Source organism: Pomacea canaliculata, linkage group LG7 (genome assembly GCF_003073045.1).
Source record: "Pomacea canaliculata isolate SZHN2017 linkage group LG7, ASM307304v1, whole genome shotgun sequence".
NCBI lineage: Eukaryota > Metazoa > Mollusca > Gastropoda > Architaenioglossa > Ampullariidae > Pomacea > Pomacea canaliculata.
Window position 1 is genome coordinate 13,526,615 of NC_037596.1, and position 22,543 is coordinate 13,549,157.

The 22,543-nt window shown below is 37.0% G+C and overlaps 3 protein-coding genes across 12 annotated transcripts in view; 1 reads left to right on the plus strand and 2 right to left on the minus strand.

The window, feature by feature from the left end:
* Positions 1–11,056, minus strand: part of LOC112567781 (AMP deaminase 2-like) — a 37,202-nt gene extending 26,146 nt beyond the window's left edge. For 2 of the 10 annotated variants that reach the window (XM_025244602.1, XM_025244603.1), the window contains exons 1-4: positions 10,894–11,056; positions 7,445–7,670; positions 4,592–4,630; positions 1,949–2,008 (exon numbers count right to left, since the gene is read on the minus strand). In XM_025244602.1, the coding sequence (XP_025100387.1) occupies positions 1,949–2,008; positions 4,592–4,630; positions 7,445–7,670; positions 10,894–10,942 (374 nt within the window). In that variant the 5' untranslated portion in view covers positions 10,943–11,056. The remainder of the gene's footprint in view (positions 1–1,948; positions 2,009–4,591; positions 4,631–7,444; positions 7,671–10,893) is intronic. The other 8 variants (XM_025244605.1, XM_025244604.1, XM_025244608.1 and 5 more) reach the window with 4 other exon arrangements.
* A 322-nt stretch (positions 11,057–11,378) lies between these two features.
* Positions 11,379–15,504, plus strand: LOC112568654. The gene is made up of 4 exons (XM_025246063.1): positions 11,379–11,914; positions 12,297–12,426; positions 13,810–13,842; positions 14,102–15,504. Exons 1-4 carry the CDS (start codon positions 11,411–11,413, stop codon positions 14,344–14,346), a joined length of 912 nt encoding a protein of 303 aa, XP_025101848.1. The 5' UTR covers positions 11,379–11,410; the 3' UTR covers positions 14,347–15,504.
* Positions 15,505–16,981: 1,477 nt separating this feature from the next.
* LOC112568655 lies at positions 16,982–21,651 on the minus strand. Its single transcript, XM_025246064.1, has 7 exons — positions 21,513–21,651; positions 20,890–21,063; positions 20,381–20,494; positions 19,089–19,176; positions 18,604–18,780; positions 18,194–18,309; positions 16,982–17,356 (listed from the first exon to the last, which is right to left on the minus strand). Exons 2-7 carry the CDS (start codon positions 21,040–21,042, stop codon positions 17,291–17,293), a joined length of 714 nt encoding a protein of 237 aa, XP_025101849.1. The 5' UTR covers positions 21,043–21,063; positions 21,513–21,651; the 3' UTR covers positions 16,982–17,290.
* Positions 21,652–22,543: the final 892 nt, after the last annotated feature.

Sequence of the window (22,543 nt, forward strand, 5' to 3'; positions counted from 1 at the left end):
ATCAGTATGCTTCAGAAGCAAAGACGTCACACAAAGAAACAAAACTGCCAGAGACATTAACAGAATGTTACTCATAAAATACTGTAGTTTCCTGACACATCTACGAAGCCCTCTTGATAAAGCATAGAGAAAAAATACATCACATGAATACAATATTTATATATACAGCAAATATATTAAAACATTAATGCAGCTTCATTCAGTGAGAATGAATAATATCACTAGTAAGCTTTTACCACAAATGTTCAGATATTAAACAAAATTCATGATGCAGGAATTGTGAAACTATTAATCAAAAAGATGTGGTCATAAATTACAAGACCATGTTCCTTATTTTTTTCTCTTACCCCACTCAAATTCTATCAAGTTTCTAGTGGAGAAAAAGTATAGTTTGAAGTATGTAACAAGGTTAAACCTTTTTTTGACTGTAAAATCTTTCTCTTCAACTTTTCCCACCTCTTTCCATCTTCTATTTTACATACTTCAAGACAGGTCTTGAAGGAAAGAAGGAAGAAAGCTTGGTAGTTTATAGTTTGCATTTGTGTTGCTGCCATCAAATTTATTTTAAGCATCAGTTCTAAGCTACATGTTAAAGTCTTGAGTTAGAAATCAGCAACAGCTAAAAAGCAGCATGAAATCAAAAGACTTTTCCCTCCTCCACTAACAATCACAATGAAAATAAAAGCATTTTTAAGAGACCAACGCCTGCTGCCTACTGCAGAAAGCATTATTCTCGTCCAGTCCTTGATGAATGTGTTGAGAATGCTATGATCATAATATTAAAATGTTGTCGTAACAACTGCTTTTCCATTATTGCCATCTTTCATGTAAACACAACATAATGCCTTTACACACATCTGATGATGGCACATTGCTCTTCAACAGACTCCAGCTCTGTGTGTGCGTATACCCTTCAGTATGCATGAACAAGGCAAACATATTTGTCACTTCAGTAACATGCTGCTCAGCGAAGAAGTAATTTCATTTACATACTATACATGATGAACGTCCTCCATTAGCATGTATTCATTTATAGTGGTTATCAAACTTGAAGCCTGTGGTAACAGATGCGACACTACTATCACTGAATCACAACATCTGAACAACACAGATGTTTGTCGAAACATCTCACAGAAATTATGACACTCTTTTAGCTAGTTTGGCGCTTAACAAGTTCTTGGTAAAGTGTTGTTTACTTCCAGAAACCTGCCTGTGACACATTAAATCTGCTGCTTTAAGGTTCATATGCATACCAGCAGCAAGGGTGAACATCTGTCTTGACAGGCTTCCATTGGGCCTCTTTATCATCAGCTCCATCCTCACTTCCTCTGCAACCTTCAGAGGACATTTCTGCACTGTTTGCTCAGCTGGAAAGGTCACTCTCAAAGCCACAATCCATTCTGGGATTGATTACTTCGCTTCCTGGAGGCAATTTTTGCAATAACCATGGTAATTAGCTTGCCTTTTTCGATTGCCAGTGGCATCAAGCTTCACCCACAAATATCTTCCTGCACCTGGGCAGTTTAGGCAGCAAGTGAGTCACATAAAAAGCACAGACAAAACAAGAGCTGTGGACTGTCCTGTTTTTCATCAACTCAGCATAAACCAGGCTGCCTGGATCAACCCGCATGATGATTAAATGCTCAAATCTTAGTTTTGATGAGCAAATCAATTTCTTTTTTTGTATTTTAAAAGGAAAGCATTTCTCTAATTCCCCCCCACCCCAAATTTGAATACAGAAATAGATGTGACAAAGCAAAATATATTTAAAAGAAAGGGGTTAATTATACAACATTGAGCCAGACAGATAAAACACTGCACACATTAGAGAGGGAATAACAATGCTAATACAAAGTGCTTTGTAAGTAGACTTGTCCTCTACTTGTCCTACAGACCATTAAATTGGTATATTAACATTCATTGAATGGAAACCAAGTCCATTATTTACCCATTGGTCATGACCGTATCTCCCTCAGGATCGCCATTCTCGAAGAATAACCCTGAAGATCTGTCCCAGAAACAAAACAACTATAATTATAAGGTGTTCAAGCAATCCTCTGTCACAAGTACCTTGGGCACAAGACTTCCAGCAGCATCACTTAAATCCCAGCTCTGATGGTTTATTGTACCGTTGTTATTGATTCTATAGTTTCTTTAATATACAATAAGGAATGGAACTGTGCTAAGAGAATCTGTCTTTGTGTGCCTTCACAAGTGGGAATTATTAAAGATCTGTGCACAGATAATTAAAAAACTTTAGAAATTAGCAGATGCAAACTCTGTATTATGGTTGGACAGTAAGCAACACAAATGTTCAATTAGTACAGAAAAAAATAAAAACATCAATGCATGCTGACAGTACTATAAGGAGTTCTAATCTAATATAGCACACAATAATGTTTGTAATGAGAAAGTGGTGGCTATTACTTTTATGAGAACAAAAGAATAATACTTTCCCAAACTGCATTACAACATGGACACATTGAAAATCAATAAATTTACATCATGGCATATTTCAAACCAACCTCTTAATTTCTTTTAATACAAAGTTTCTAAGATCTCCGCAAATCTTTAAGACGTAGTCAAAGACAGAATCCCTCTACCTCATTATCATTCACGATTTTCACTCCAACATATTGTCTGGCCAAAAGATGTACAAGTATCCATACATTCTTCTCATCAAATGAGCACTCAAACTCCAGCTTGAGGAAAGAAGATGATTCGCTCATCAAGTGGAATATTTGTTAAAAGAATACCAATATATGTACAATCAAATCACACTACTACAATCACACTACACCCCCTCCAGTGGAGATTGGCATCTAAAGCAAATAAATTAAACCATATCTTCAGGAACCGAGTTCCAATGATTTCAAGTCAGATAGTTTCCTCAGTTTTGACAGATGAACCAGGATAAATATATACCTGACGCTTAAGTTAAAAAAAACAAACAAAACAAAACACCACCATAATTAACAATGCCATTAACCATGAGTCCCAGCTTGCAAGGGCACACAAATATGAAACAAGAAAGATGTTATTGTTTATGAACAACAGGGTTGCCATAAGTCATCCCCAATACATTCAAGAAAATAAGCACAATTATTTGAATTTAGTTTGCAAAAACATATGTTCTGAATTTTTTAAGTTGCAACATTCCAATCCATCTTTTCCAAACCCTCTCCTTCTGGCAATTTTCCTTCACTAATAAATCAGATCCTCATTTCTGGTGCTGGGTGGGCGGAGGTGGCGGGTGGGAGATTTCAGACACAGGTCCTACCAGACCTTGAACCAGTGACCTCCTGCTCTACCACTGGGTTGTGCACTAACCAGAAGCTTAAGGAACCTCTTCATTCTGAGATTAAGAAGAGAATTTTACAGTGTGCTAGGGCTGGTAGATATGATAATATTAAGGCATCTTTGAAGAATGTGTGATCTATCTGATAAGAAATCAATCATGGCTTGTTCAAACATTACAAATACATGTATATTTTTACCAATTACATTAGAAAATGGTTGCTGTCACTTTTTTTCAGGAAAATAAAGTTTTTTCTACCTTTACTAGTAGCACCAGCAGTAAAGAACAGTGAGAATAAATGTTATTTCTTTAGAATGACTATTAATATTGCGAGCATATGAGTACTGCCTTGTGGACTATTAATAAAATTATATTGGTTAACTTCAGAATGACACAGAATTAAAATATACTATTAACTGGAACCTAGTTTGCATTGAATAGTGAACCCTCCAACAGTCACAACTGGCAGTGAGATTATGTCTTCATCAAAAACTAGTGCTAGATTGTTAATTCTGTGCATATAAATATGTGCCAATTTACTGTGTGACTTCTGATGAGGTACTGTCATAGTCAAGCCTCAAGCCACCACTCTTTTAAAAAAAAAAATATGAGACCAGCCATTCCTGGCAAACAAGACTATCCTCTGAGCAGGACAGAAGACACATTGGAATCATGTACACATCGATGCTTGACACATGTAATACCACATTACAAAAACTGCAAATTCCTTTTTCGGGTGAATTTCTTGCTAAAATCTACTTTTATAATTAACTCTTCAAGCGCTTCAAAACATCATTAAACTTTACAGTCTGACCACACACAACTGAATGTACTGTGTGTTGACAGAAGAGAAATGGGTGAGAAATTAATCTTCGTTATTAACTGATCATGAAATAACATGCTCATAGTCATGCCCCAAAACACTATCAATGCAGCTTCCACAGACAGTATTTGTATTCTTTGTAGAAGGATAGAATAGCTAGGGGCTAGGAGACAAGGACTCAGGGAAAAAAGCTGCCACAAGATAAATGCTACAGCTTACAACATAGCACATTTCACAAGATTTGCCATTAATCTAATGCAGGGTTACTAACATTGGCTTCTACAAAACATGACATGCGCACATTAACTGGGCTGAGGAAGGGAGTGGTACAATGTTCAATAAGTGTACAGTTGGACTCCCAAATTTGTGCTAATAAAAAACAATGGTCATGCAGCCACTGACGTGCACACAGCTATGTGATCAGCCACTTAGCATGTAAACAGCCAATATGCAAAGGCAGGCAAACTCACTCAGAAACTGTGTTAAAACTGAGGGAGCAATCAGAAGACCTGAAAAGGTTCAGTAAAGAAACATCTATCAGATCCCCTCAAACATATTGGCTGAATTGCCCATTGGAGAAAGAACAGCTGTTATTGTTAAAAGTTCTAGTGATGTGTACTTTTTTTTTCTGATGAGTGGGTAAAGCAAGATACTACTCAAAATCTGGGTAACCACCTTCTGTTCTGGAGACACAAGCCTTCTGACATTGCTATGCACTGGTCAAGGTCAACCCTGTTGACAGCAGGACTATATATTGATATGTTTATGTTGTGAGGCTACAGTAATTGGGGAGGGGGTGGGGAAGGGCAATGGTGTTTTACACCGAGCCAGCAACTAAGACTATATTAGGGCAAGGAAGCCAGCCCTGTAAATAGAAAGAACACTGTGTCCAAAACAAGAGCATAGCCTAGGACAGCTAATCCTTACTCTATTGGAGATTGGTACTATTCGTTGGGCCACTGGACGGCCCTTGGAGAGATTGAAGCCTATGTTAAGGAAAAACATGATGTGATGTTTGATCTCTTCATGTGCATGGTGAAGAGTTGGAATTGGGACAATAGAATTTTGCACTAAGTTTTGCCCAGTCATCAGAAAAAAATTGTCCCCACTCGACCTTTATTCAGACAGATAATGATAAAGCCATATTCAAAGTTAAAGGTTTAAGGCTGTAAAAATAATGGGTGGACAAATGAAAATAAATGTACACCTTAAATAAATATAAATGCTGCAATCATGCCAGTCTTTTCTGTATAGAATCAATGCTTTGCTGTCAAATGTTTGGCTACTTTGATTGGTGTTACTCTTTACTTTGGACACTTTTTCTCTCTTTCCTAGAACTAAAATCTGTGATGACCAAATGGCCCATCTGATTTTCCAAGTCTTCTGTCACTTGCACTATTTTCGATCAATTGCAATTCTTCAAAACACTTGTCTCCACTATCAAAACTAGGATAATCTTTTTTTCAGTTCACTCTAACATGTGCAATCAAAAAATGTTCACTAAGTGGATGAGTATGACACTCTGAACTGAAAGAGTTAAGGATTGTGGGCATGTTTATTTAAGCGTGCAATGCTGCACTTTACAAACTTTATAATATTTATACATATATGTTATATGTATATATGTTAGTGTGTGAACATTTACGTGTGATTTATATTCTAAATGTATATTGCGCTTTTCCTCATATGCTCGCACATAATTGATTTTGTGTATATCACAGACTTTGCCATGAAATGAGGTATGGTCTAAATTTTTTATCATTACCAATAAAAGTAATGGGAAGAAAAAGAACTAATATGGAAAAAACTGAAGGGTTCAACAGTGATTTGCATAGCAACTGTGGGGTGCAAAGAGGAGAAAAATGAACAAACCAGGTGGATGTCAGTAATGAGCAGGTAGAGATGGTTACAAGTGGCTGATGACTAAAGACAATTTTGTCTGCATAACAACCCATACCCAAATAACTAATCATTCACTTAGACCTTGTTATCACTGTACAAATAATCTTCTAAAGAGTAAAAATATCTACGCTGCATTTTAATGTTGAAATTTCAATGTGCTGACACTGAAAAGTCAATTAGTCACGGATGCTGGCTTTGCTGTCCAGGTGGTTATAACCAATCAGAAGCTGGGCATGCTGCTTGTCTATGCTAATAACCAATAACTAAGTTTGCCATGTTATCTAAAATTACAATTTTCTGAAAGTTTTTCATATCTCATTGCATATTAGAGGAAGGTATTTTGCTCCATTTCTTTCCAGTCTTAGATAAAGTATTTGAGCAAAAGAACTACAGACTCATTTTACCTCAGTGTCATTATATGTCTTAAAAACTCATATTTACACTGAAAAAAATGATATTTAACCCTTGGTTATAAGCACAATCTTCATGTGTCTAAGTGCCACATAGAACTTATGTCTAGATATTCTAGTTAAAACATGTGTTAATACTAATGACACCAATGACAAATTACCCATCACCTTTCATCACTCTCTCTTACCACCAAGTCCAAACTTATGCATTTTTTTAAAAAAAGGATTTCCCTTTGAGGCTGTCCCTAACATGAGCATGCATAACATGTCTGTATTTACCTTGTATATGAATAGGTGTGTCTGTTGTAGAAGTGAGCAGGTCTGTCACATGCAAATATGGATGCATGGTATTAAGTGATTCTATTTAATGTGGATAGGTCTATCACTTCTGTAAAGCACTCTAAGCAAATCATTGGAAAAGTGCAATACAAATGCTTCTTCTTATTATTATTATCATCATCATCATTATCATCATCACTAGTGAGAAATTACTAATATTTACACTTTTAGTGCTCTTCTTTAGCACTGTTTTGGATCATTTTATTTGTGTATTAAAGATAAGCAACCTCAAGATCCTTAAAGTGCATACACTTATAAGTGCATATCATGTAACAAGTAAAATATGCATAATAAAAAAAAACAATTCATGTGCCTAATGTATGCTCTGACACTAAGACACTGAATTGCTTCTTCTTGTCTTACAAACACATTATACACATGCTGATTGCCAGGTACCTTCACATCTACACTAGTAAATGGAGATGTTCAAAAATTGTTAGTTGACATTTAATAAAACTAATTTTTATAATTGGTTTATCTATGTGCCCAAGCAATGTAATCACTGCCTTGTAATAAATTATTGTGCATTAAAGGCACCGCATTTAACAACAAAAAAAGGAGAAATTTTAAAAGTGTTTTATGAAAAACAGAGAAGCAAGGTTTCATACACACTCTCAAATATATGGACAAAGGAGTGAAAGATGTGTTTAAAAGCTTCATGTAACTGTTCACCTTTGGGAGTACTGACGTTCAAAGTACTCTCTCTCTTCCTTCTGTTCGATGGGATATTCAGGCATTTCGTAAACGGCTGATGCTATGCTGGCTCTATGGTCAGATCCATATTTAATCCGTGGGAGAATGGCTCCAGCAAGCTCCACAACTTTTTCATCGACTTTGGATTGTCTCTGTTTCTGGAGTTTCAGTTTTGAAGGTGTAAACCTTGTAGATACCACATCATCTGTGCCAAAATAATGATAATAAATCACAATATTATCATTCTCTTATATTTATTACTTCATGTATTCTAGATAACTTAACCAACGAAGAAACTTTTTATGTAAACATATAGGATTTTTTTGTGGATTTTTTCAATGACCAGACAAAGATTAGCGCAAGATGCTGTTTCTCATAATCTGGATAAATACCCTTCTTCCATTCTCCAGAAACATGCCTACAACCATCACCATGTACAGAAAGAGGTCAAAAACACAGAGATATATTTAAGCTGATGCAACAGCCAATAGGAGAGTTTTTAGCATATATAACTATGTTAATAGATGAATCTGTGGACAAACATGACATCATGAGTTTCATTTCTTTCTGTGCATAATGATGTTTTTACAATTGTATCTTAAGAATATAGGGAAGAGTCACTCATCCAGATTTGGGGAAATGGCTTCCTGTACAGCATTAGGTGAAAATAGGTTATTAGGAATCCCAAACTTTTATAATCATGAAATAGCTGATAACAATAGTGTTATGAACCAGCCTGGTTCAAGGCCAGAACTAAACAGTTGTTTAAATCTATGTTAATTATAGGTGCGTGGTGGTCACTACAACGGTCAGAAGGGGAAGCCTTTCTGTCTGTTTTTAGGAAATGATAGCCCACAGAGATGTATGTTATCGACTGTGGGCTTAGATATGTGGGGGGTAGTACAGAGGGTTTTTTTCTTTTAGGACATAGGCAGAGGTAGGAGGACAGGGCCTGAACTTGAAAGGCACAAGGTTTTTATGTTTGACATGTGGAGATAGTTTGCGGTTATTTTGGTTTGGATGTGAGGAAGGGGTCATGTAGTCAGCAAACCAGTTAGCTTTAGAATTGGAAAAAGGGTAGTGACAGGGCATTTCCTATTACTCCAGCAGGGACTACCATCAAAATCTGAAAGTTTGTCTTTGCTCACATACCCATACAACATGCAGCTCAAGGCAGTGTAAAACAACAACCTTGACCAAGGGCCTAAAGCACTGCTGAGAAACATTGTTCACACGAGAAGCCCACGACAGAGATTAGTACATAGAGAGGACATGATCTATCCGTTGGGATGAGAACACCATGCACTACTTACTAGCACTTGTAGTCTCTAACCTCGCTGGAACAGTCGCGAAGCAAGAGGTCTGCCTAGTGGAGGCGTCGGCGATCACAGAACGTGAGAAGAAAGAAAGACACGACCGCAGAGCGTTGGCGCGAATACTGATAACAGCAACACTGCAAGGCAACCGCTGTGAGGTAGTGACTGGCAGAATCTATCGTGTCTCCCTGGAATTCTTGGTCATCTGAAGCCAGTGCCGGACACTGCTGTTGCCTAACAATCTTCACTGCAGCTGCTGTTTGATGCCTAGGGCAACCAGCTGGAGCAGCCGTGTAAGTGGCATTGGGGGCGGCATGTCAGAGGCTAACTTCATCTTCGTTGCCACTGTTTGTTGACTGGGATAACTGTGTGCAACCAGCAGTGATCTCCGCCAGTAGTTTGCCAGGGCTATTTTGTAGATGTACTACTGGTTGTCGAGGAGGCAGTCAGTTGTGAGGACACTGCCATACTCCCAGCTGTGTGCAAGGCTGGGCAGGTGTTTACGTCTCAGGAATGTAAGGGTGAATTCGTCTGCCCCATTTCAAACTCAGAGCCATAAAGAATACCATGCTATGAGGGAACTGTTTCTTTGTTTTGTTTTGTATGCATAGCATGTAAATCTTACTTGCCTGATAGCAGGTTATTTTATTAGTTATATATATATGATTCTATCGTGCTCAACATAATTTTTTGTTTGTATGTTAATAATGTGTTGTCAGGTGTTCTTGCACACACAAGTGAGAAGAGAATATTTGAGCGAGGCATGTGGATGTGCGAAATCAGGGGAAAGGAGCGTGAAAGGGTGAAAGTCAGGCAAGGCAAGCCATCAGAAGTGTCCCCTTTATTCTCAGGATATTTAGTCTATCCCTTCTCCTCAGCATTTTGATGTCAGTGGTTGTAATATGGACCATAGGTGCACTGGTTCAATGTTCATGTGATATAGCAAACTTGATGCACCTGTCAAGACTACACCTGACCATAAAGGGTTGGGGAAGGTAAGGAAGAGAGAAAAAGAGATTAGCACTACCTTCAAATAATGCTGGCCCCAAGTAAAGTATGATCTCTAACATCTCATTCCCTACAGACCAAAAGGATAGGTGATGACCTTTACCTTCTACCAGGTAAGGCAATGAAGTCAAGGGTTATGTGTACCAACAATTTTTTACCAACATAAACTCCAGCATAAATGGTTACCCATGAAGAAGCAAGTAAAATAACCAGTAGGATAACAATGAAGTATTGTTCTGGGTTCTTATTAAGAAAGCCAGTGGGAAGGATAACAAATAAAAAGTGGAAAAGTCTATTAAACACAAATGAAGATAAAATGTTTTAAATAAAATCAACAGTCAAATAAGATGATGGATTCTCACGAAAATGTACTTGTGCTATTCAGTGATGTAATGCTCTGGAGTGTGAGGCATCAAGGTTGGCACCAGGGGATGTGAGTGACTTAGAAAGGGACATTATTACATCAGAGAATGTGTGTGCACTTATTCATTTTCATACTGTTGATTGTTCAGCCAGTTGTCAAGATATGTCCACTATCCTAGCAATTTTATTATTTTTATCAATTTCATTGGCTCTGAGCTTCAGCAATAACAGCAAACAAACTCTGAAGACTGCATGGGGCTATATATGCAAGGTGCAGCATTGTAAGAAAACAATACCCCATTAATGGTCATTTGCTTTTGCAGAACAGGAATATAAACCAATGGTCAGAGAACAAGCAAGGTAAAGAGACTGAGAAGGGCGGAAAATGACAGTGAGGTGTGGGACAGGACTAGCAGGTGACTACACTAAAAGCCTTGTGACACATTTATCAAGCACCAGTTGCATAATGTATTTTCTCCGACTTTTTAAAACTTTCCTCTCACTTTTTACCCGAAAACTTACAACCAAACTTCGTTGTTAAACATTAACTCATGGTGTCACGAATGTTATGTACAAATCTTAGTGGTATTATCAGAGGATAAAACTGTAAAAGCTTTCCTATAGACTAAAAGATGAAATTAAAAAAAAAAAACTGGACAACGCAGACAAGCGTTTCTGTTTTCATTACCATGGAAAAATTAAAATCTTATAAGAAAAAAATTTATAAATTTACAAACTCACTCTTTTTTGTCTTTGCATCTTCATTGACAACATGTTCTGTTTCTTCCATTTTGCACTAAGTCAAACAAACACGCAGCTTCTAAAGAAAGGTACTTGCGCTGTACACAGCGAAGATCAGCTGTTGCTTTTCTGTTCGGCTGCAAGCACTATCACGGGGAGAAATCCGTAATCATAATCATATCCCCTAATTATGATAAATGTTATGACCTTAAATAACATGACGTTTAACAAACAGTCTAATAAATAGTTAAGAATCTACATTATTTAAACAATGAAGAAAAACTTATTATTTATATTATCAAAATAATTTGTTTTGCAGAAACCTCCCTACTTAAGAGGAAGGAAAACAGTTGCGTAATTGTATCTTATCAATAGTATTAATATATTAAATTACTTTAAAAACAAGTGGTACAAAGGAATTACATTCTTAAGGTTATTGTATGATTTATTCCACACAGTTGATTTAGAACACAAAGGTCACATACGCAACTGCGTCTTTAAGCAAATCTCCGAAAAAATGGCTGATGATATAACAATCAACGGTTCTAACGACGCTACCGATATGATAGAGGTAGCAATTTGTCAACCAGACCACCCCAATCAAGCCATTTTTATTACGAGTCTGGATATCAAACTCGAGCATTTTCGCACTTCTATCACGCAAAATGGTCTGATTGTGCCAGAAGAGTGGGTTTTCATGACTCGTCTAGGCAGTTTGATTTCTGAGGACCAAGAAGATCGTATTCTCCTGAAAACAATAACAAGACACCACGATGATTCTGGCGCTGTAGATGTTATGGTAACCCCAGCACTTTCAGAGCATGAGCAGTCGGAGAGGCGTCCAGGCAATACTTCTGGCAGAAACGAAGTTTTGTCTTCTTTTGCAACGATAGTGGCAGCTGTTCGAGATATTTACGTCACATCAATTCAACCAAACCTCCACGAGTTTATTAAGCCACTGGCTATTGCAGCAGGAGTGGCGGCCGTCCTCACATTTGTGCTAACATTTTTCGTTGCTATGGTATATCACATATATTTCTATTACAAAGATACACAAAGATACACATTCACTGGATTTCATCATATACAAAAAATGATAGGTTACATATGATACATGTGAATTATTTGTTCTGTTGAATTACATTTTTAAGTTTCCTGAGAAAGATTTAGTCGCTTTACAAGAATCTTTCACATTAATATGAATCATAACACACTATGCTCAGGTTCTGTTCTTAGTAATTACATGAATTAACTTGAATCATTTCTTGTTATTTGCAGTTACAGCTATGTCTAATTGATAACTGTTCTGTACAGTTATATGTGTTCATGCAGACCTGTATACCTTAGACTTAAGCAAGTTAAGATTTGAAATTAATGTTCAAAGTTTTGTTACTCTGTTGCAGAACTTTGGTGTTTTGCATGGGTTCATACAAAAATCATCATTGTCTACCTTTCTTAAGCGTCATGTTTGTGGTATTCCTGGTGACATCGATTTTGTGACAGAACTAGCCAAGATGCAGCGAAAAATAGATGGTAATGATAATATCAGTAAGAATTTAATGAAATTTATTTAAAATATGTCTAGACCTGACAATTGAAGTCATGTAGTATAGTCACATATGCATACAAATATCAAGAGGGCAGTGAAATGTTTTGGCTCCTCATTGAGTTGCCTGCAAAATGTGTTCATGAGCCATCAGAAAAAAAGCGATGCAAATCCACCCATATAATAGTGAAGTGCCAAGATAATCCACTGTACATCAGCTTTCACAGATTAGTCCTTGTCCACAGAGCAAATTGTCATAGATAAGCTAGGATAATCATGTATCAAATGCAAAGTCCTGAGTTTTAGATCAAACATTAGATCTGCGAACAAGAATGACACAATTGGAGAAAGATACAGTGAAACCAGAATAATTGTTGTGTACAACAAAGTCAGTCATAATTTAAACAACTGCACACTAGCACAATGCCTGACGCTGGCAATGCTCCGAAGTCTGCATGATTTTTTTGGTCGATAACAAAAAACACAGCAGAAATTAAAACTCAATCAGTGTTGAACTCACAGGCACAAACTGCAGTGACAACCAAGCATATCAAGAAACAGTAGTGGAACACAAGAGCTGTCATGCCAGTTAGGCACAGCACATTGTGTCCTGGTCTGGTTTCTTTTACCAAGGATTGTATCTTTCCTCTTTAAATTCAGCTCATACAGACAATGCTATTTTTTAGAAAATACTACCTTTTCGTCACTTCGTTTTCTTGACAAATCTAGATGCAGTTAAGAGAAAAACAATAATATAATATTTCTTGCACCTCTTCATAAAATACCACCAGAATATGTTTTTGTGATACTCTATTTGCTGCAACTTTCACTGAGCACATATGTTGGCCTTTAAAACCTATCTTTTTCAGAAATACTAAAATATTAGTTTATCATATTACTTTCTCGTCCTTCCTCACTCTGTGTTCCTTCGTGCTACCATTTACTGCACATATGTATATGTGTGTTTGACTGATTGTTATCCCTTGTGTCATAGAGCATTTAAATGCGCTGCCCCTTGCATCAGTACATTAAACTTGCTCCCATGTGGGAAAACATGTTATACGTTCCTTTTTTCTGTAAGGTAAATGGAAGCTGTCAAGACCCTTCTTTGTCTATCTAACTAAATAAACATATAATTAAAAAGGTTTGTAAGCAGTTTGCTACTTTCTTTCACAGATTTCTTGTCAGAAAATATTTTTACTTATAAAGTTTGCTCATAATTTTTATGTTTTCATTTGTATTCTTTCAGTAAAAAGAATGTGAAGCTGTTGTTAAAGAAGTCTACTAATTTTCCTAGTTGCTATAGACATATCAGAATTAAATTTTAATCAATTACAATGAAATGAGATACATTGTGTTGAAATTTACAGATCTGCAAGAGCACGTTAGCAAGATGAAACAAGGTAAGAGTGGCCTATTAAAATTGTTATACAATCACATGTAGTTGTGACTCTTCATGTGGTGTCCGTACAACTAAATGTAAATAATCGCAAGATGATAGTAGGGGCTATGTTGAAGACTACCATGATAGTTTCTTGTAATGCCAAAATAGTTTTTTGGTTTTTTTTAAACTTTAATATATATATATTTTTTTGCAGTCATGAGCTTGGTTGGGTGGTTGTCTCTAATGTATTGTTTTATTAGTGTTTTATTATTTTGCAGTGGAAATGGGTTATTTTGACTGCAATGAGGAGACCTACAAAGTTCAAATCAGCTTCCGGAAAGTCAACTTCACAGAAGTTCCCCAGGTTATTTTTGCACAGAGTGGTGTCAGTAATGGAGGCGACTTGTTCTCCTTCGAGATGGATGATGTACATGTGACTCAGGCTGGCTTTAGTGCACAGTGCTCTGTCCGTGACAGAAGATTTAGCAGCCTCACAGTCAGCTGGATTGCTGCTGGAAAATGATCAGATAATCTCAGAAATGGTTCAGATGAAAAAAAAGTTTTTAGGTGTTTAAAATAATGTAGTCATGGTTAAGGAACTTTATACATATTTTTAACTCCCCGTGTCATATCAGAAAAGAAATTTTAACAACAGTCTTATCTAGAAAGTTATAGTAATAACTTGTCTATGGTTTGTGGGCTTCTTGTACTTGTCATTTATTTTAACATTTCTTAGATGCTGCTGCAGAAGTGATGTGATAAATGCATTTAAATCTAACTGGATCATCACTGTGCTTATAACTATCGTGCTCCTTGGGGCCTTAGTACACCAGATCTGTGACACTGTTATTTGAGCTAATCGGTTAAAGTAAATGTGATGTTTTTTGTGAGTTTTGCTGTTCCTTTGTTATGTCCCTTGACTTTTTTCCCTGTTTTAGTTACAGCGGTCTTGCTTCTTTGTGTTTTTGATTTTTTTTTAAATGAGATATAAGTATTATTTTATTAACAAAACAGTGATTTTGGTTACAGTCTTGAATTTTATTTCTCATGTACTCTTTAATTTATGGATTTCACAGATCAGGAAAGACATTTGAGTTATTTATGGTTATATTTTATAATTCAAATGTCATCAAAAAAATAAAACCACAAATTCTTTTCCTGGATATTTAGAATATGAACAGTAAAACATCCACATCAGGAAAGTTACTATTAAATGCTTTTTAAGTTGTGCAACGTATTGAAAGAACAAATTCTTCTTCTTTATTACAATTATTTGTGCATATGATTTGTGCTTTAAACCTTCGTTTTTATGAAATCGGTTTATTTTCTCGCATTGTATATTTACTGTATACATTTTTAAGTTTTGTGGTTTGTAGTTTATCATTTATTCCTCTTGTGTTGTTAAAGTGTATAATTTATTTAGAAGGCATCTGGAAATGTTTTGCATTATTTTCCTCTAAATAATTTTGCATCCCAGAAGAAAGTAAACGGGTTATTTGTATTTTTGAACTGGACTTGCAAGCAAATGTCTTGCTTTTGCCTTGAATTATTTATAAGAAGCAACTGACATGGTTTTGGAATGATACTATATAGCTTTACAGATTAGAAAGTAATCAAAATCTTGAAACTCTGTTTGGAAAGATTGCATCTTTTTTTATTAAAACAGGTATTCTGGTGCAGATAAATATATTTTGTTGACACTGATCTATGGTATATGAAAGTTACATATTAAGTCTTTCCTTCTGTATGGATCTGAGACATGGCGTGTGACAAACTATCACCAACAGGATTCAGACATTGGTTAACAGATGTCTGCGCCACATCCTCAACATCAGATGGTCCAAGATGATCTGCAGTGCAGACCTTGGGAAGAGAACCAACCAAAATGGCTCCCAATCAAGACTTCAAAAAGCACAAGTGGGGCTGGATTGGTTACACCCTGTGAAAGCTGGCTAACAATTTATAAAGACTACAGTGCTGAAGGGGATCGGTCCACTGGGAGGCAAAGGCAGCTAGGATGACATGGACTAAACTGAAGAAGGAAACTCAGAACCTGAGCCGCTAGCGTGGTTTGGCTGCAGCCCTATACTCCACTGGTGGCTAATAAGACTAAGAAAAATTAAATATTTTGTGGGAAGTTTTTTTTGTGGTATATTTTCTGCATTAAGGAACATTACAAGTTTGGATGAAAGATCTATCAAAAGCTATTGAAAAGCAGCCAGTGGACTGTCTGCAGTTAAAAATCTTTCAGATCTTGAGCCCAGGCCAGGTAACAATGTACTAATGGTTGTCTGCCTTACCCGTCTTTTCCATTACAAATAATTTGATTATTAAATTTCAGTTATGCTCTGTTCTGGCCTACAATCTGAATATGTGAATGTAGGACACAATTCTTTATAAATAAAATTTTCATTACTCTTATGAGATGTACATACTTAAAATTTAAATAACTAACCCATTTATCTTTATTATCACATGCAGATTAGCTGGTCTTGTGTTAAAAATTCAGCAACATGGGTTTGTTGTTCTCCATCTCAGACTTGTTTAAATCTTGTGAAGACTTAAATTTTCAGACCTTTGCTGTCTTACTGCAAATCTCGTTGATTGAGGAAAATAAATTTTGAATTAGAAAATACAACAAAATGTAATTGTGTAAATTTGCAGGATATCCCTATTTTGGGTACGAAAATCTTTTACTTGCTTTAAATGTCATAATGTTGAATTTTCTGTCATGAAGGGATGTAATATGAGAACCAATACAGACAGGTGAAAGTCCTTAACTGCTAAACTTCACTGTGTTATGACTAGGACAAATTGATTCAAGAGTAGACATAGTTTTTCTTCTTTGCATAACATTTTGATGACAGAATATTTGTTTGTGCAAAGATGCATTGTCTACACACATATTCTTATACATAAGCCCTGCATGTGGCATCTGTTTACAGGGCTGGCTGCTTGCCGTAATATAGCCTCAGTTGCTGGCACGGCGTAAAATACCAATGCCCCCCTTATACATAAGCCCACACACACATACAAAAATTATAAAATGAAGTACTTTGATTGGTTTGGTTCTGAATGAACAGCTAATCACTGAAAAATTTAGTGAATGGGTAGAAAAACAAATGTATGAATGAATGTAAATCACTAAAGACAGGACAGAATGAAAAATCCTATTTTATTAGTATTGAAAACGTACATTTTTGGAATACATAAGTATCATGACTGATTAGAGATGCTACAGAATGTTTTGAAGTACAGAGAGAAACAGTGTAACATTAATATGTAATTAAAAGCTAGCCCAGACCGAAATTGATCATAAAAAAAATTAAAGAAATAGAATGCTGGGCATCCAACAGAGTACTGTATGTTAACAAACTTTTACTACGCCATGTCTTGGCTCGAACACGCTAGCAAACTGAAAGGGGACGGCGAGACACTACAGGCAGGGATGATACACAACTTCATCTTCATGGGCGAAAGAGGTTGTTCATGACGGAAGGCAGACCAGCACCTGTGGCCGACCGACGAAATCTCTGTTACAAAACCGAAGGAAGAATAATTACTGATAAGTGTGCACTAATGTCCATTGGTTTTCTTCTACGTTGATATTTGATTTGAGATGCTTTTAAAAATTGCATTTGATTGATTACTGATATGAAAGTATCTTTACAGAATGTATAGTGGCTTTCAGTAATCTGCAGTTCATTAATAATAATAAAAGACTACCTAAACAACACATTTCTTTACAGATAACTAGCTCAACGGGATTTTAAAGGAGAATGACGCAAAAGACATAAAAGGGAAGAATTCAGAAATGGGATATGATAGTCACATGGTGTGAAAAAGACAACCAGTACATGAGCCTGGTGTTGTTTGTACACAGTTGAAAGTCTCATCTCATGTTTTCCTACAACTGTACGCCCAAAAGGCACTAATGTCATCAGGTAAGGACATAAATTACACACATTCACCTGAGAACATGTCATTAAATGATTTCAATATTTGTATCTTTATGTAACACCAGTGACACGTGTATTTGTCATTGTCTTTGTCACATAGACAAACTCCACTCTTTATTATTAGCTTGTGTGTATGCATGCTTATATGTGTGCCTGTTATGTATGTCTGTGCGTCTAAGGACAAGTAAAGAGGTTTATGTACTTCGTTGTGTGTGCCTATATGTCAGTGTGTGTTGTGTACAGAAATGTAAGTCAAAAGCCTCTGTGTGTTTGTGTGTGTGTTTGCAGTACACATAGTAAAGTAAAGATATATATATATGCATCTGTGCGCGCGCATCATCATCTCATCTTCCTACGCCTGTCCTATACCAAAGGTGATATAATCAGATATATTTAGCCCACGTTATTTACCTGTGTCTTGGTCTCGACCTCCGAGACACCTTGACACTCAGGTGGCACGTTGAAGACCGAGGGTCGGGAGATGCCAGGCCTGATGTTCGTATAACCCGTCACTTGCATCACAGGCTCTGTAGCGGGTGACAATGAAAATAAAAGGTCAAAGAAGAAATTGGAAACCAGACTCACGTATCATCATCATCGCTGCACAGCGTTTGAAATTATTTGTTCAAATTAAACATGTTAAAGTACAGACATGATAAAATCTTTATGGACGTCACATATCTTCTCTCCCATCGTCTAGTCCGCTCTCTCGTTCACACTTGCTCGCTTGCCACCTTCTCTCTCTCACACACACACTCTCTCCGTCTCTCTCTCACACACACACACAGTCGATCTCTCTTCTCTCTCTCTCACACACACACCTCCTTCTATAGCTCCAGTGACAAGCTGGGTGACCGGGACGCAGCTTCCGTCAGCCGTGACAGTGAGAACGACTTCCAGTTTACTGCCAGCCACTTCTTGGAGAAGATGGTAGGCGACAGCGTTGAGAGGGTTAACGGACGTGCCAAAGAAGATGTCGCTGAGCTTGGTGGCGTTATCTGCATTGAGGACAGTGATGCAACAATATACGTCAAACAGGCTTCTTATTTCCCCCAAAATATACAATAACGATAATATCGTTCTCACAGACGGAAGACAACGGGGGCAGAGAATTCCAAGTGTTGAAGTCGGAAAAGAAGGAGGGTCGGGTTCCTTTCTCTCGTCTAAGACAGGTCAGCACTATCACTTCTATACAATTCTCCCTAAATTTTCTAATGGTAGGAAATTAGTTCAGTAGATGACGTCTGCTTCACTTAAAAAGACAAACCAATTATTATATGGAAAATATTTGCGATAAAAGTCATACCAGGTACACATGCTCCACTGAAAGGCAATGAGGACACTTGAAGAGTGCATTTTCTTGTTAGCAAATCTAGTATGTAAATCCTCCCAACCTGAACAGAAACACACGGCCAACGCAATTTATGTTTGATACAATAATAATAATAATAATAACTAGAAGAAGAAGCAGATGTTAATAATCAAAATCAAAATCAAAACAAACTTTATTGTCTGTCGAGGATACCCAGGACAGAAATTATGACTGGGAAATAGAATTTACTCATCGGTAATACACCACAAAATTCTGCCTCATAATACGTATTATCCTTTGCAGTGTTAAAAACTATTATAGCTACAACATACAACAAAAATAAACAGCGATAATAAATACAATAATTGAAATGTAGTAAGCACACAGCTTTCGAATTCGCATTGTAGTCATTTGAGGTGTGTAAACTTGGGACACCTTTGGTCTAAACCAGGGATGCACAACCTACGGCCCGCGGGCCATATCCGGCCCGCGACGCGGTGCCATCCGGCCCGCGAAACTTCTGCCCACAGTGCAGGAAATCGGCATATTAGTAATGAAAGAAGACCATAAAAAACGAAAAAAAGGAAAGAAGAAGTATTTATCCCCACGTAGGGGCGTCTCTCAATCTTTTTTTCGATGGACGAACATTTCGATTCAGTGCTCCGACTTGTGTCTGTACGATGAGGCGGACATTCAGAGTTGGTTTCGGGAAAACAACTTCAAATATCCCACTAATTACCACATAATTAATGGTAAGTACAACTTGTTTCTAATTAAAAAAATGGTATCTGCTCTATTTTTTTTTCCTTTTTGTATTTTTGCGGTGAAGTGGCCCGCGACACGGCTGTCCGAAATGGATATGGCCCGCAGGCCGAAAAAGGTTGGGCATCACTGGTCTAAACGATTCATGGACAATGTCAATATTAAAGATTTACTATGGCGCGATATTTCTGATGATTGAGAAAAGTGAAATGCATATAAATTGCTATTTCCCCAAGTCTAGGTCAATACTCCCTTCCCCATAGACGTCATGATTGTACTTTTATGTTGCAAAGGCTTCAAAGTCCTTCAGTGAGATCCCTGGGACCAAATGTTAATTAGAAATATGTGTGTACAAACATCACGATTTTTATATCTTTTTGTGGATGGTATACAAGATCAAAAGAGAAATATTAGCACAGATTTGGGAAAACAATATCTTATATGGAGCCTTCCTAAGCCATTACCAAACTACATGTAAATCGTTAAGGGCTGAAGGGCTACCTCTTACTGACTCTTGTACTTACAGAACCTGTATAAACCTCCAGGAAAAAGTTCTCGGTATTTTCGGTTGGTGAGGTAGTGTTGAGAAAGGCCGCAACACGACGGTTGGTGGAATCATAGTAGACATAGCTATCTTCCTGAAGAATACAATAAAGAGAAAATACAAGAAAGTCCATTTTCATACAGTGAAAATAACAACAACTGTTCTTTAAGCTGATCACGCGCAAGGTGAAACTCATATTTATATCTCATTGGCTCCACAAACATCCACTCTCCTGGAAACCAATATAAAGTTACAGAGAATGAGAGGGACTATTAGCTCTTTCTCGGAAGCTTGAACGGGACTAAATAGCTAAAAGCTAAAATTTTAATTCCTTTTGTGGCTAAAAGTTTTTTCCAGAAAAAGATGACATACAGTTTCATTAACAAGAAAACAAGTGTTTCATATCACTCGTGTATTAGCTGAAACTCTATAACAGCGATGAATGCAAGGAACATTCAATAAAGAATGAATAAAGAATAAACTGCTTACCTTAATTAAAGAGCCTACACCATGAGGTGCTGTTCCAGTAATTCTAGATTGAAGTCCTTCCCACTGGTTAATGGAGCAGCAGTATTTGGTTTGGCCATTTGTTAACCCCACCAACATCACAAGGATCAGTATCCAAGCTGAGAAACTTCTCATTTCTGTTAGTTACGTGACGACCTGCAATATGAAGACGTTTTACTGAGAGCGAGGACAGACACATGTCAGATAAAATAGATGTGACATTCCTAGAGACAAACTGTAGGTTGCTAATTACCCCGAAGGTAAGAACACCTGTTAGATCAAAGCAAAAATCAAATAAATAAATAAAATACCTATCAAGTGTAAAGCAGCTTTATTACAACCTGATGACGGGGGAATCCTGGGTTGTCTTAACGTGATCGAAAATTGTTTCCAACATTTGATCATTTCACACTTTGAGGACAGAAGTAATAAATGGAAAGGGAATATAAATGGTTCACCGTTGCCAACAAAAGGGATGGTAGAGAGGTAAGCGGGTATATAACGACGATATAGAATAGGGGAACTAAAAAGACTATAACAAAGCTTGCATCGCTGCAATAGCTATTTAAGAAACAAGAGATAAAAAATTTGAAAACTATACTCACTTTAAGGGTAAGCACAAAATGTCATGTAGACACCAACTCAGTGGATGTAACAAGAGCAACAGTGACAACTCACCTGTGCCAAAATCTGTCCTTACCTGCACTAAAGGTGCGCGGACTTGCCTTTTATTAGATATTTCAAGTGGCTGGGAGGTCACGAGAGGCTTCGTCAGGGTATTTCCCAATCCCCAGTACCTGCTATCACGATATGAAAAAATAAATTGACCCGAATTTTTTTTTTCAGACTACTTGCTTAAACGATAAAGGGTAGTGATAATATCAAATATTAAGGTATCCATGCACAAGGACATGAGAACCTACTGGCAAAAGCTCTCACTTGAAAATTTCCCAGTACTCATGACCTCAGCATCAAGATTTCAAACTCGGGTCAATATATTTTTCTTAGTTTAAATTACTTGCTCAGACACTCGAGCGCCAAGTAAAGTTAACTTCAGATATTCAAGTATCCTGTGATTCATAAACATTCGAGAACCCGCTGACAAACCCTTAGATGTATTTTTGTAATGTTGTTGCCAAAACTCTCTGTGTATTATGTATGTTTTCATTTATTTTTATTGTGTTTGTATGTGCTATGACAACGTCTGCTTTAGTGTCTTCAAATACATTTTCTTTTTCGTAAAGATTATTCAGCAACTGACCACATTTTCATACTTGTTCTATGATAGGACAATGGTTGTAGCAACAACGGAAATGTGAACTTCACTTATCCTTGATAGATTATTGCAAACGTGACCTGAAAACAGGTATTTCGCAGTCTCCACGACCTCAGGGTCAAGGTAAGAAACAACAACAAATCTGGGTCAATCTTGTTTGAGTTTTAAAATACTTAGTTAAACATTTCGGCGACTGTAACGTGCATGGTGATGATGTCCTTAATTCCAACTTTTCTGTCTCTTTATCAAAATCTCGATGTTTCACTTTTATTAGTGCAAGAATGCTCTAGACGTGGCTTAGTCCCTAATCATCTCGATTGCGGATCAAAAGGTATCTGGTTCAAGACCTGCTCCGACCTG

Excerpts from the sequence above, each read along its gene's own strand:
- LOC112568654 (XM_025246063.1), top strand. The coding sequence starts at position 11,411 with ATGGCTGATGATATAACAATCAACGGTTCTAACGACGCTACCGATATG. Across the intron at positions 11,915-12,296 it reads TAACATTTTTCGTTGCTATG|AACTTTGGTGTTTTGCATGG; the intron begins GTATATCACATA and ends ACTCTGTTGCAG. Across the intron at positions 12,427-13,809 it reads GATGCAGCGAAAAATAGATG|ATCTGCAAGAGCACGTTAGC; the intron begins GTAATGATAATA and ends TGAAATTTACAG.
- LOC112568655 (XM_025246064.1), bottom strand. The coding sequence starts at position 21,042 with ATGAGAAGTTTCTCAGCTTGGATACTGATCCTTGTGATGTTGGTGGGG. Across the intron at positions 19,177-20,380 it reads TGGAGGTTTATACAGGTTCT|GTTGGGAGGATTTACATACT; the intron begins GTAAGTACAAGA and ends GTTTCTGTTCAG. Across the intron at positions 18,781-19,088 it reads CAGTGGAGCATGTGTACCTG|ATAACGCCACCAAGCTCAGC; the intron begins GTATGACTTTTA and ends TCCTCAATGCAG.